The sequence below is a fragment of the Misgurnus anguillicaudatus genome, chromosome 21, assembly GCF_027580225.2.
Source record: "Misgurnus anguillicaudatus chromosome 21, ASM2758022v2, whole genome shotgun sequence".
Taxonomy (NCBI): domain Eukaryota; kingdom Metazoa; phylum Chordata; class Actinopteri; order Cypriniformes; family Cobitidae; genus Misgurnus; species Misgurnus anguillicaudatus.
This window is the reverse complement of record NC_073357.2, coordinates 26520207-26535553: the sequence shown is the minus strand read 5'-3', so window position 1 is coordinate 26535553 and position 15347 is coordinate 26520207. Positions and strand designations below refer to the sequence as shown.

At 35.8% G+C, this 15347-nt stretch overlaps 2 protein-coding genes across 3 annotated transcripts; both read right to left on the bottom strand.

The window, feature by feature from the left end:
• Window positions 1-3393: 3393 nt before the first annotated feature.
• Window positions 3394-7446, bottom strand: LOC129427991 (butyrophilin subfamily 1 member A1). Its single transcript, XM_055185191.2, has 8 exons — window positions 7434-7446; window positions 7288-7344; window positions 6742-7095; window positions 4799-5068; window positions 4526-4633; window positions 4404-4430; window positions 4269-4295; window positions 3394-4041 (listed from the first exon to the last, which is right to left on the bottom strand). Exons 1-8 carry the CDS (start codon window positions 7444-7446, stop codon window positions 3476-3478), a joined length of 1422 nt encoding a protein of 473 aa, XP_055041166.2. The 3' UTR covers window positions 3394-3475.
• A 3943-nt stretch (window positions 7447-11389) lies between these two features.
• On the bottom strand, window positions 11390-15250 carry ccdc166 (coiled-coil domain containing 166). Of its 2 annotated transcripts, none has more exons than XM_055199394.2 (7): window positions 15007-15250; window positions 14859-14912; window positions 14069-14123; window positions 13773-13917; window positions 12882-12961; window positions 12470-12646; window positions 11390-12345 (listed from the first exon to the last, which is right to left on the bottom strand). In XM_055199394.2, the coding sequence occupies exons 1-7, from the start codon at window positions 15105-15107 to the stop codon at window positions 12112-12114; spliced, it is 846 nt and encodes a 281-aa protein (XP_055055369.2). In that variant the 5' UTR covers window positions 15108-15250; the 3' UTR covers window positions 11390-12111. The 2 variants fall into 2 exon arrangements, with proteins under 2 accessions (XP_055055369.2, XP_055055376.2); XM_055199401.2 differs by having other exon boundaries at window positions 13773-13914.
• Window positions 15251-15347: the final 97 nt, after the last annotated feature.

The following is a 15347-nucleotide window of genomic DNA, read 5'->3' as shown; positions in this document are numbered from 1 at the left end:
AGGGAAATTTTTATATCATAATTCATTTACATTTATAAGTTTAGGAGTTGTAGTGAATGACAAACATTACAGACAGCTTTAGAAGTGCTGTAAGAGTTAGATTGCAGCGTTGTGATGGAAAAGTAGTAGTCTTCATGCTAGAATCGCGATGAATAAAAGTTTTTGTTTACATCATATGTGTGTGTGTGAACTGTGTATAATAATTATGTATATACACATGCATGTATCATTTTAAGAAAAAATATAAGTATTTATAATTACAATTATTACAAATGTATATACACATGTAAACATTTCTTAAATATATACATGCATGTGTGTGCATTTATCTTTACAAAGTTATTATACACAGTTCACACATATAGGATGATAAAAAAAAATGTTATTCTGCTACAGATTAATTGCAAATGAAGCCAGCACAATTTTACATGATGTTAGCATGATTTAGCATGAACCTAACATTATGCAAACATAATTTAAGTGCTTTATTAACCCCAGGAATCTTAATCTGTAAAAAAATGAACTCCTCTCTATCTATCGTCTGCACAAACAAAATCAGAGTTTAAGTGTACATTATTTTGACAGTTGCAGTGGTTACTGAATCAATTAACACATCTAAAACACTGAAGATTTTCTAATGACACTAGACAGTATATATTAAAAAGGTCTGCCATTCTTATGTTAAAATGATACAGCAGCACAATTTTTTAACTCTGTTAAAATTCACTACCATTATAGAAGTTCAATGTTGCCCTGTGGTTGCGTAACTAGCGTTTCTATAAGTGTGGTTGTCTGTGATATTCTGGAGTGTAGATGTGTCTCTCTTGGGTCTCTCATTCAGTGCATTTTCAATGCATTTTGTTTTTTTCACCAGGCAAAGATTCTGATCGCATAGACATTTTATAACACATTTCTGAAATATGCATATCCATGCATGCACTGTATACAGCAAAGCTTAATACATGGTAAAATGTTTAAGTCTTTATGAGCAATAGTTGTTTTGTCTTAGCAATAATTAAAATTGTATATCTTTGGTGTTAATTTAAAAATTTTGTTGTTGTTAGTTAAAAAATGTTAAACATTTAAAACTACAAAGCTCATTTGTAGACTACTGAAATTATGTCAACTGTGTAGTGTGGCTAGCATGCATATACAGCCGTGGAAAAAATTCAGTCCAGTGTCTGTTGAGTTTTAACAAAAGCAAACCTCGGGAGTGACATAAAGTCACCCAACAGCAAATGTAAAAGACTGAGAGCATGACAAGACTCGTGAAAGATTTGACTAAAAGTCAGGGTTTTTCCAAAATGAAAAATTAAATTTTGAATTCTTCCTAAAATACATGTAAAGTATTTTGTAGTGGAGAAATGAACTTGACAATCTTTTTTTTTGTTATTTTAACCACATTTTCCCCATTTGAATTTTCAGTAAATAAATGCAAATAAAACTTTATTTTTCTTAAGAATTTGGCCAAAATGTTGTCAGTAGTTGACAGAATGAAACGAAAATCATTTTTTTACTTAAACACCTATAAATAGTAAATCTACAAAAACTGAAAGGGACCATTAAAATGGTTTCCTATTTTTTCCCCCCGAAGCTGTATATAAGAGATACAGAGAGCACCAAAACAATCTCTTAAAAGCTACACGGAAAGCAGAGGCGGACAGAGTACACAGGTTCATTACTTGAGTAAGAGTACAGTTACCCCTTGCTAAATTTTACTCAAGTACAAGTAAAAGTACTGCAGTCAGATGTCTACTCAAGTAAAAGTAAAAAGTACTTGTTTTTAAAAGTACTTGAGTACCAAGAGTACAAGAGTAAATTTTTTAATTTTGCATTACTACTGCCACAGTGCACATTGAACCATGTGAGATGATTGACAACTGTACAGCAAATGATAGAGCTCTGAGGTCAAATCTGACACGAATAAGGAAGAGGAGACACACATCTCACTCTGTTCGCTCTTTGAGCTCTTCAGATCGCATAATTCAGTGGAAAATTAATAGAAATCTTATTCTGTAAGACTAAATATTTTACTAACATGTGATAATTAATCATTATTTCTTCAAATATGCGCACCATTGTACTAATAGCCCTGGCGGATTCTGTATATTTTATGTCTTTGAATACAAATAAACCGGAGAAGACGAGAATAAATGTTTAATGATTTCTATTCAAAAAAACTAACGTTTCAGGTGAATTATTTTGCACTCCTGGCATAAATTAAGAAATTAATGTCACTGCAAACCAGTTTAATAACAAACAGTGGTCAAATGTCGAAGCTGGAGTCTTAAACCTGTCTTGTGATGCTGAGTTTGTCCAGATCAAGTAAGAGTGTGATGTTTTGAAAAGTAATGAATTTTGAACAACAATAATTCGGGATCACCAGTGACCCCCGCCGCTCTCCAGTGGTAGAATTTTTGTAAGCGGTGATGAAGCTCTGTTTTGGTAAACACAGCAAACATTTAAAGCGAAAACTATCATTAACTTGTTTAGAAAATTTAAATAGTCTGCTGTGTCTTCATCCTTTGTTTCGTCCATGGTTTCTTCTCTTATCTAAATCTGACTATTGGGACTTTGGCGGAAAGCTGAAGGTGATAGCTGATAGGCTGTCCCAATCAGTGGCGCCTGCACAATCCAATCACGTTTGAGAAAAGGGAAACAACAATTCGAGGGTTTCTGAGATTTTTATTTTTTTATTTTTTTATAAGAAGTAACGGGTACTCACGGTTGTGGATAGAAATGTAGTGGAGTAAAGAGAACAATATTTGCCTCTCAAATGTACTTGAGTAAAGTCATGAGTACTCCCCAAAAATAATACTCGAGTAAAGTACAGATCCCTCAAAATTGTACTTAAGTACTGTACTCAAGTAAATGTACTCCGTTACTGTCCGGCTCTGACGGAAAGGCCACTTAATGATCTAAATGATCAACTAAATGATCTAAATTGAAATAAATGCAAACCAAAGTCAGCATCTGCAGCTTATTCCAGTTATCCACCGTTATAATGGTGCTTTGTTAAATCTGCTCTTGCTACACTTAAAAAAATTATTCATTCAACTCACTCAATTCTCCAAGGCAAGTGGTCACAATCAATCCACCTAAGCCACATTTAAACAAAAGTTTTTTTTGTTTTGTTTTGCATTTCAAATTTTTTTGTTTAAATGTAGCTCAAACAAATCGATTGCGACCACCCACCTCAAAAAACTGAGCAAATCGAATGAACAATTTCCTTCAGTGATATAGGCTCCAACTGAACTGAAATTTGAGTGCAATAGTTCATTAACCACTACTGATAAATCCAGTTGAATGACATTAAAGGACATAAAGTACAAGGTATTTTACATGTTAATAATAAAGTAAGTACAGATTTAATGTATTTTTTATTCTAATATAAACAAAGCAAATATTGGTATTTATGTATTTAAAGTAAACAGCTGACATTGTTTTTAAAGTAATTTATTTCTTTTTGTATACTTTACTGTTTGGGAATTAATCTGGTTTGACAATTGACAGGTGAAATACTTAGAGGGGCTGAATATTTGTATTTCAAATCTGTACATGGGTTGAGGAATGGATAGAGTTTCTCAGTGAAAGACTGTCCAGTGTAAGAGTAGATATGAGAACAGGACTCTACATCATAAAAGGAGACCAGACCCTCCTCATAATCCACAAACACACCCACCTCCTGTGGCTTCACTCTCAGAGAGAGAGGAACAGTGGGACCAGCACAGGCGCTATATTTGTTCCCATTTCTCAAGCGTACTGTCCAGTATCCATTCTGAGGACTCAACTTGACCTTTCCCTTTCTGTTAATGGATTCTCTGGCGATTCCCAAATCCCACTCTGTTTTTCCCCTTACCATCACTTCAAAATAAAACCTTCCGGAGGAGAATCCCTCTTTTCCCAGGACATTACCACATTTATTAAACCGCTCTGGGTTGTCTGGGACATTCTGTTTGTTTTCTCCACTTCGTACTTGTTTACCGTCTTCAGACAAGATCAGATATCGATGAGCTGTATCTGGATCCAATGTCACATCCACTGATGAAAATCATGAAAGGAATTTGCATGTAGACATTATTAGTTGTGAGATTTAAATATTGAATTTTTGTATGTTTAAATACAACAAATTAAACTGACTGTTAAGTGAATTTGGATTTAGATTCTTTTTTTTTTAATGATTTAACCCATTAATAAAAGCAAACTTCATATACGAGTTGCATTTATCACACAAAAATGTTAAAAGAACATAATAAAACTTTCCTTACCTGCATATTTTTTTATCTTTAGGATCTCTAAAAATGTTTAAAACAATATATACAATACACATTTAATTATTTTCGTTTTCATGAAGTATTTTTTCAAACGAAAAATTATTAATGTTTAAAGCATATGAAATTTACCTTCATGAATATTCCGATGGTATCGAACTAATGATGACAAAAGAAATGACAATTATTATGACCCAGAAATCTAATGACCTTGTAATACATGCATGCACAAATTTAGCATATAAATGATTTACCTCTTCTTCTGTAAACAAAAATAGCAATTACAATTGCAGCAAACACGCTGAAAACAACCATTATTGATACCAAAAGGACAGATGTCCTCCAAGCATGAAATATTTTATCTGCAATACAAACCATAATCACATGCAGCCAATAACATATGACTATAGTAAAGAATTAAAAGACATATTAAACTAGTATACAGTAAAACATAACAAAGTATATCACCAAATATTGACTTAATGAGATTTGAGTTGCATGAGTTATATATCAGAAGAGAAACATACCTGAGATAGTGATCTCAGTCTCCAGCATATGATGGTTCAGTTTGACTCTGCAGTGATACTTCGCATCACTGTTATGTACAATAATTCTGTGTTTCAAATTGAAGCCCTTTGAATCTTTGTGTTTCTCTACAGTATCAGAAATTCTGCTGCCTTCACTGTCCAACCACACAAGCTCCGGTTCAGGGATCCAGCCTTCACTTTTACACAGCAGATGAAGTCCTCCTGAATAATCAAATTCTTCTATAATGATCATTGGATGAGTGCCTATAACTACACGTAACAAAGAATGCAAATGTATGGTCATTTTGTACACTGTAAAAAATGTTATCTGTTACAGTCATGTTCTGTTTTGCTTTGTTTTCCCCAGTCATCGCTCTCCGGACTACAATTCCCATCATTCTTTTCACTTTCTCACCTAAACTGCATTTGTTATCATCCTCACCTATCATCAATTATGTTCATTATTATTGTCTACTTATACCCTGTTGTTTGCCTTCTTCTTTGTCTTTTGTTGTCAATGTCAGTGTTGGGGAAAGTTACTTTTAAAATTAATGCATTACAATATTAAGTTACTTCCAAAAAAAGTAACTAATTGCGTTACTTTGTTACTTTTCATGGAAAGTAATGCTTTACTTTTTTAGTTACTTTTGCATTACTTTTTCTTGGCTGAGGCTTGATGTCTTCCAGGCCTTGCAGGTGTTTTTTTATGACTGAAAAGTTCTGCATTCGGAAATTGCATATTTCTTTACAAAAATGTCGAGCTCTGGCCTGCCATCTCAGTTTCTGACTCAGGTGTGTACGCATAGAGTGTATAATGTGACTATGTTTAGTTTAATTCAGTACATAATTTTTTTAATCAAATTAATTAAACTAAAAAAGTAACTTGCATTACTTTTTTAAAAAAGTAACTCAAATATTAATGTGTACATTACTCGTTACTTCAAAAAGTAATAATATTACGTAATGCACGTTACTTGTAATGGATTACCCCCAACACTGGTCAACGTTAATGTGAATTTATTACCTGTTTTCCCATTTATTGTTAATATTTATTATTATTAAGTTTATCCTCATCCTCCTTCTCATTCTAAGTCACTACACGTTACATCAACATATATTTTTGTTACTTTAACTTTACAAATTAAGTTAAACAATTTCAACTTGTTTTTCTAAGTTATGTCAACTTATCACAAGTCAAAACTTTAAAAAAGTAGGTTGTATTGACTCTACAACATGAAGTCGTGTTATAGTCATGAAAATTTTTATTAATTTATTTGTGTCCTTGCCACGAAATTCAGCTTTTTCGTGCCTTGAGCACAAATGACTTTTTCGCTTAACTCAGCACAAATAGTTTTTCATGTTCGTGGCACGACTTTCTTTTTCGTGTCATTTTATGTATTGTTTCTCGTAAGTAAATATGTATATGTTATTACCCAGTACTTACCAAGAGTTACATAATAACTACCAAGTATGTACTACTGGTAAGTACAGTAATGATACCAATTAATTACCATGTAGATACCTAAAAGTAAGTACCACACATTTGTAGGTAAGTACAACTTATTTACCATATATGTACAAGGTAAGTACACGTACTGTAAAATAAAGTGCAACCGAAATGGTTACAAGTGACATGAAAAAGACACGAAAAAAGCTGAATTTCGTGCCATGGACACAAATAAATTAATAAAATTTTTTGTGACTATAGCACGACTTTCCATGCACATATATAAGTTGTTTAAGTATCATATATATTTTTCACAGTGTACCAGCTGTACATTCCAAATACAAAATGTGAGCCAAATTATTTTGGCCTAATTTCTACTGTGGCTTCTGTGTTTGTTGCTGGCAAACAACAAAAATGTCTTACAAGTTTATCAAAATAATAAGTGTATTGAAAATGTGGTTAGGCCTACTAAATTGATTAAACACGTTTTACTCACCTTTAACTTCGACATAAACTGTGATGTCATCATACCAGGATTCAGACTGAATAAAACACTTGTAAGTGCCCTCATCAGAGACTTGGACTGTTGATAGTTTGAGTGATAAGTTTCCTTTTTGTAGCTCTTGATGGAAAAGCATTGTTCTCCCACTGTAGGACTGACTCTGAGCTGTAGTTCGGTTTTCATGAGCTTCATATAGATACACTACTGCGTTATTCTGGTCAAGTCTAAACCACTCCACTCTCATGTCCACAGCACTGGTGATGGGTTTAATGTAACAGGGCAGAATCACATCTTCACCAGCAACAGCATAAAGAGGTGCCACAGGTCCTTTTAAACGATACTGCTCAGCTATAATAGAATACAATTCAGACCTTAATGTTTGGTGTATTCAGCTCAGCATGTTTTTACTGTACTCATTTTAATATACACATAAAACACTTTCTCATTTTACTTCTGCCCCTAAAGTTGCAGCTCCACAGATCGGCTCCGGGTTACGGAGAAGTTTAGCTATTGTTTTTCTTCAGGGTGAGAAAAGATTACCTGATCTTGACTTTGTAGTTCCACAAAAAATCAGAGCCACAAAAACAAACTTCCTTCCTGAAACAAACAAATGGTAAACATCATGTTATACAGTATTACTAATAAGTTGTCTCATGTGATCCATTAATTTTTCTTAAAACACTTGCCTGATCCGTCCATCGTTGATGAAACTTTAGAATACTTTCCAGCACATTCATTTTAAAAAGAACCAGTCAAACCAGAAAAGCATGCATGCACGCACATGCGCGCACAGACACATTTAGCATTATGGATGTCATTAAGGCATGAAATCCTTTGGGCTTTAAACTCTTTTGTTTCATCGAAAAAATGGGTATGTTAAAGATTTCAAGATACATTGTATCATTTAGGGTCAGTTTCTCAGACAGGCTTTAGATTAATCCAGGATTAGGTCTGTCTTAGGACATGTAAGTAGTTTTTCCATACAAAAAACACAACATGATCTCACAGAAAGTCGTGGTATAGTCACGCAAAATTTGGTCAACTTATTTGTGTCCAGGCGAAATTCCTTGAGCATGAATGTCTTTTGCATAACACTTGCACGAATTTCTATAAATTGTTTCTCATGTCCGTGGCACGACTTTCCTTTTCGTGTCATTTTATGTATAGTTTTCTACTTTTTTTCTATTTTTAAATCATTGTCGCTTGGGATTGTGGTTAGATGTGGGGTTACCAATACATATATTAGGATGTACTTATATAGACCTGTTCAAATGATGTAAACAACACTGGTCCAGAAACACTTCCTGTTACAGTTTGTGACAGTTATTTTTTTATTTCACATATATTATTATCTTTAAGATGTTTGTTTAACTTCAGTTAATTCAGGTTTATATGTTCTGTTGGTTTATTTTATCCCAACGTTTATCTAGTGTTAAAAAACGGAAACGGGAAGTGCTTCTGGACCAGTGTTGTTTGCATCATTTGAACTGGTCTATATGTATTGGTTTCTACATGTTTTCTCCCACTTTAAAACTATTCTCACCTGGAGTTGAGGTTAGAGTTGGGGTTTGGGTTAGAATGTGTAAAAATGTAACAGAAAGTAATTCTAACCCCAACCCCAAGCAAAAATTGTAAGAAAATAGGAAAACAATACACAAAATAAAACGAAAAAGAAAGTCGTGCAACGCACACGAAAAACTATTTATAAGAAATTTGTGCTCAAGGCACAAAAAAGCTTAAGCTTAATAGTTCGTGACTATAACACGACTTTCCGTGAGATCAGTCATTACTGATGTGCAATTTGACATAAAACAATGACACTGATGTATGTTCAGATATGTATGTGCAAGATGTTTTTTTAAATTGAGCCAGCTCAAACATGCATTTTAATCTGGAACTAAGTGAGCACTGTCTGGGAGACTGCCCCTTAAACATTAAAAAAATTACTGACATAAAAATGTCTATCCCGTTATGGACCAACACATAATAGTCTAATACAGTTTTTTCAAATTGCTTACATGCAATCTCTGAAACTATGGCTTCATTTCTCAAAACTCTACAAACACAAACACCAAATTCTCAAAGCAGAAAAACACTTTATTCAAACATATTTTAACTCTTCTAACAATTGTATTTTTGCATAGTCAGTCTACACACAAACATGAAATTATCAGCCACATACACACCAAACTACACAGATACACTCATGTAAAGGATTATTAGGAACACCATACTGATACTGTATTTGACCCCCTTTCGCCTTCAGAACTGCCTTAATTCTACGTGGCATTGATTCAACAAGGTGCTGAAAGCATTCATTAGAAATGTTGCCGGATACTGATTGGATAGCATCTTGCAGTTGATGGAGATTTGTGTGATGCACATTCAGGCCTCGAAGCTCCAGTTCCACGAAATCGCTTAGATGATCTATTGGGTTAATATCTGGTGACTGTGGGGCCATTTTAGTACTGTGAACTCATTGTCATGTTCAAGAAACCAATTTGAAATGTAGCCATCAGAGGATGAATACATGGTGGTCATTAAGGGATGGACTGGACATGGTCAGAAACAATGCTCAGGTAGGCCGTGGCATTTAAACGATGCCCAATTGGCACTAAGGGGCCTAAAGTGTCCCAAGAAAACATTCCCCACACCATTACACCATTGCATTAATGAGAAATTGAACACGTGTTCCTAATAATCCTTTAGGTGAGTGTATGTGAAAAATGTAAAACTACTCTCTAGTGTCTTTTGCTTTTTCCGTGTGCAGTCGAGTGCACAGGAGTTTCTCATAGCACTTATGTACACAAATAAATTGTATATATACAACATGTATGTGTATTCAGTGCAGATGTTCACTATAAACATAATTGCAGAATTTATTTCAATAAAATTACTAGTTTCCATGTTTGCATTTAACACCGAACATGAAATAAATTGTAAAATCAAGACAGTAACTTAGGTGAAAGTGACTTGTCATATATGGCCCATACTCAAAATGTGACCACTGCATTAACCCATCCCAGAGTCATGAACACACACTGCAAATTGTGAACACAAACACACACACCCGGAGCAGTGGGGAGCTATCATGGCAGCACCAATGGAAAAATTGAAAAACATGCTTTGCTCAAGAGCACTTTAGTTGCAACCTGCTGGCTGTGGGACTCAAACCAGTGACATTCAGGTTACCATTAGGCCACAACTGCCCACATGACTTACCCCCAGATAAGACATTACACTCTAACTAAATTAGTGCTAAATAAAAGCTCATAATCATAAGGGAAAACATTTTTAGTGCTATATAGCACCTATGAAGAACCACCTGGGGGGGATATAGCACCACTATAACACCAGATATGGTTCTATATAGCACAATATAGTTTTACACAGGTGCTACACAGGTACTACATAGGTGCTATAGCACTTAAAATGGCAAGCCAGTGAACCACTTTTAGTGCTATTTAGTTTTAAACCATTTGTTTTTAGAGTATACCAAGCCATGAAAGGTGGTCGGTGATTTCACTCTCATGTCATTTACATTCACACGCATTTTAGCAGACACTGTTCCCTGGGTTCAATCCTATGACCTTTTGTGCTGCTACACAAAGCTTTACCACTGAGCTATACATGTCACGCCTTACAACACCTGTTACCCATTGCTTTTTATGGTTCGTCATAAAAATGTATGGTCTGAATCTTGTTTGTTTATTTTTTGTTGTTTGGAACACCATTCCAGCATCTACATTCATGGAAAGAAGTGGTTAATCCATACAAAAGTTGGGGGAGGGGCAATTTGGCATCTCCAATTCACCTAATCTGCATGTTTTTGACCTGTAGGAGGAAACCAGAGTTTCCGGAGTAAACCCACACTGACACAGGGAGAACATGTGAAAACCAAACCGTAAGGACACCTGGCCTGGCTGTGGGTCTCCATCTTGTAAAATATCAAATGTAGTAATGGTGTTAAAGGATTAGTCTAGTTTCTTCAAAAAAATCCAGACAATCCACTCACCACCATGCCATCCAAAATGCCGATGTCACTCCCCGCTCAGTCGAGAAGAAATCATGTTTTTTGAGGAAAACATTTCAGGATTTTTCTCATTTTAATGGACTTTAATGGAACCCAACACTTAACACTTAACTCAACACTTAACAGTTTTTTCAACGGGGTTTCAAAGGACTCCAAACGATCCCAAACGAGGCACAAGTGTCCCATCCAGCGAAGCGACTGTCATTCTTGACGCATCACAGGACCGGAGATAGACGAGAAGTTGTGGTTTAAAAGTGCTTATTTTTTATTTTTCTTGTCAAAAATGACAATCGTTTCGCCAGACAAGACCCCCATGCCCCGTCCGGGACCGCCCTGAGTCCCCTAAAACTCCGTTCAAAAAGTTTTGAGGTCCATTAAAATCCATCAAAATGAGAAAAATCCTGGAACGCCCTCCTCAAAAAACGTAATTTGTTCTTGACTGAACAAAGAAAGACACCAACACCCCGGATGACATGGTGGTGAGCAAATCATCCGGACCTTTCTTTTTAAGAAAATGGACTAATCATTTAAGTTAATCAGTCATTAAAACGAAACCTAGCCAATAATCCATGATCTTGAGGATTTGTCAATAAATCATATGTAATAGCATTACAATAGCATTCATACGTTTATTATGAACGAAACAGATTTCTCTTTCTTTGTTGTTAATGGTTTCAGCATTTTCCTTTTAGTAACATAAATGACAGGCTGGAACTGCAGAGAAGAGTAATGAAGATTTTAAACAATTACTAAACAGGTGAAAATCTCGTCAGAAATTGGTGGTCAACCCATTATCACGAAATTATGTACCTACAGTCACACAATTTTGTGAGTGTTTTCCGTGACACTGACACGTTTTTCCGCCTTTTTGCTTGAACATGTCACGCATTTCTGTGAACGTGTCACTGTCACGTATTTGTTACCCAACTGTTTTGTCCTATTTTCAAACCATTGTCGCTTCGGTTTAAGGTTAGATTTACATAAAATGACATCCTTACCCAAACCCATCTCTAACCCTAATGCCAGGCGACAATGGTTTAAAAATAAAAAAAATTATAAAAAATAAATCATGAAAAAAAGGTATAAACTAATACTTACAGTGATAATCTAATGCAAACACCAAATCTAACCCTAAACCGAAGCGACAATGGTTTGAAAACAGGACAAAACAGTTGGGCAACAAATACGCGACAGCGACACGTCCACAGAAATACGCGACATGCCCACGCAAAAAGGCGGAAAAACGTGTCAGTGTCACGGAAAACACCCACAAAATTACTCGACTATAGGTAGGTACATCATTTCGTGATACAGGGTTGCGGTGGTTGATCTCAAGGGTTTTGTGTGTTTGAAGTTGTTGGTTTTGAATGTGAGGAAAACCGCTGGCAGTGAAGCCACTGTACATAATCTCTCTCCAGTAGCAATTGCTGACGTTTTGTCTGCAAAAGATCCTGTTGTTTGTATAGATCGTGATAACTTTGGACCAGCTGTTTTAGAGTCTTACTAAGATGCTGGTTCTCCTCAAAAACATTCTTTATGTGGGTCATCAGGCAGCGCGATGACTCCTGAGGGAAGTGAAGAAAGAATTGAGGAAAAAACTTCAACCATTGCTTCCACGGTGATGTCATGGTAACTGTAAACTGATATTGCACAACAATGCCTACTGATTACACAACAAAATTCACTCACGCTGATGGTTGAGGTGTTCAGATTTTGCAACTTGTCTTTGGCCTGCTGCTCATAGTTCCTCTTATCTTTAAGAAGGTCCGCTTTGTGAGCCACCATTGACTCTGAATGATGACATTGCATGGCAGTCAGCTCCTTCTCCAGCTCAGCTATACGATATGTCTGCTGCTGTTGTAGAGTCTATAACACACAAACAGGCAGAAATAAACGTCCCAGCACAGTCTAAAAAAACAGATGAAACAAACAAGGTTTTGGAACCCTTATTTTTAAGAGTGTTGTCTATGTTATAGACCAGTCAGCTCTTAATTGTATACAGTAGCAATGTAAGTGCATGACAATGGCTATAGACTACTGGCTTAAACTACTGCCATTTATAACAGTACAAACACAATGAAAAGAATAAAAATTCAGCAACCTTTAACTCTTTTAGGTCTGTAATTTCTTTATTCAGTAGAGCTAGGTCATTTTCCTTCTGCATAATCTTCCTCTTTAACTCTGAAAAAACAAACCACACACATTTAATTTTTTAAAGAGTTTAAAATAATCACAAATATAGCCTTTATTAACGTAACCAGTCCACTGTGTAAATTTCTAGCGGCATCTAGCATTGAGTGAATTGCAACCAACGGCTCAGTACACAGCTCACCCTTCCCTTTCGAAATGCATAGTGAAGCTACGGTAGCTGCCACAGGACAAAAACGCCATCTAGGGCTGGGACAAAGCGAAAAATACATCCACGCAAAATATGCGTGTCGATTCGTCAAACACAAAATGGCGGCGCCGTAGAGTAACGCGAGTGGCTCCAGTCCACACCGGTTTCACACCGCAAGTGTGAACAGTGGTTAAGGTTTTTTTATCCATTCAGATATGTAAATCAACATGTATAAATTTGCTATTAGTTAATTAATGGGGAGATAATCGAGAATCGAAGTCAAATCGGACTGATAAAATTAATCGTTAGATTAATCGATGCATCGACAATATAATCGCTAGATTAATTGCTTAAAAAAAGAACCGTTTATCCCAGCCCTAATGCCATCATCTGAGACAACGTAGTGACAAAATGCGCTCTATAGAACAGTTTAAGGGCTACTGTAGAAACATAGGGGTGCCAAATTGCGACTTCCGTGTAAGGGGACCTGCGGTGTATGTAGATAAAAACGGCTTATTCTAAAGTGATAAAAACAATACAGTTCATTTTGCAAGGTCTTTATACGATAATATAGTTATGTATATTATATTGCATTTCTATGGAGAGATCCTTCTAAAAGTCCCACACTGCACCTTTAACCCACACTTGTCTAACCGTTGGTCTGTTTCTCATGTTCCTCCTGCATTTTCTGTCTCTGTCTCTTCAGCTCCTCCAGCTCCAGATGGCTCTGAGTACTTAGAGTCACTTTTGCATTCTGTCTCTTTTCTGCTCTCTTTGACAGATATGTGATGTATTCCTTCTGTAGCAAGTTGAGTGAGAGAGGAGGATTATATATATATATATATACACATAATGCATATAACATTTACTTTTAATGCATTCATTACAGTAAAGTTTCTTAAGGAGTGGATTAGACATATAGCCCTGAGTGTTTCTTTTGTAAAACTTACACTTTCCATGCTGGTTTTATCCGCCTCGTTCTGAAGAAACTCATTTTCTCTTCGTCTAGAGGTGTGTGTTAAATTGAAATAGGCACACGCACATCACAATACTCTATCAGTTTTAGGGAGGTAAACATAATAGACATTACCCTGCTGTATGTTTCAAGTCTATTATATAGGTGTTTCTGTAGCTCGGTTGATAGAGTATTACGTTAAAAGCGCAAAAGGTTGTGAGTTTGTTCCTAGGAAAAATGCATACTGATAAAAACCAGCATAGGCCAGCATAATTTCAATGCTGGTCTATGCTGGTCCATGCTGGTTTAGCTAGTAGGCCAGCAAAACTATGGTCTACCAAGCATGATCTTGCTGGTTATGTTGGTCAACCAGCATGGTCTTGCTGGTAATACCAGCACCAAAACACAACATATGCTGGTCTATGCTGGTTTTTCCAGCAGGGCTGTAAGTGGCTTTGGATAAAAGGATCTGTCAAACAAATTAGAACCATTACAAAACATTTTTACTTTCGGACCTACTATCAATAATTGATCTACAAACTGCTAAATAAATGCTATACTGCTTCTTATCGACAAGATCCCACCAATAGGCTATAAGACAAAAACGTTACCAGTATACCCACAGAAACATCAAACTAGTTTACATTTTAAAACAATTTCTCATTATAACCATTAAATCCTTTCGAATTTCTGGAATGCTTTCCTTTCTTTTCTCAGCGGGGCAGGGGGACTATTTCACCCTAAAAAAAATTAAGATTAGAGTCTATATGAGCGCAAAAGGATACAGTTGTTCAAGCCTGATCTTCAATGCGTTTAGGTTGTCAGTAAGAGCATCATGTCTGTGGGATAAACCAAGACCAAGCATAAGCTTTATTAGTTTAACAAACTTTAAAATCACACAAACAGTTTGCATTACTACAATAAGAAACTTACTCTTGCTGTAACACTAACAGCATCTCTCTGTGTGATTCATCCGCCGCCGATGCGTCTACATGCTGCTCTGCCTCGGGCTTCTTTGCTTTCTTTGATGACATCTTGAAACTTAACGGACGAACTGTTTTACTATCTTATTTAACTCACTTACAGCGCCCAAAATAAACCTAACATATACACTAATAATGAAAGAGACACCAGATTTACGCTCCGTTTTACTCCCACACATAAACAGTTGGGTGACGCTGTGTTACCAAGACAACCATACGTAACACTGGCTCTATAAGCCAAACAGAAAATAATAAAATATTTCTAAAATCTTATTTTGTTTATAGCTGGCA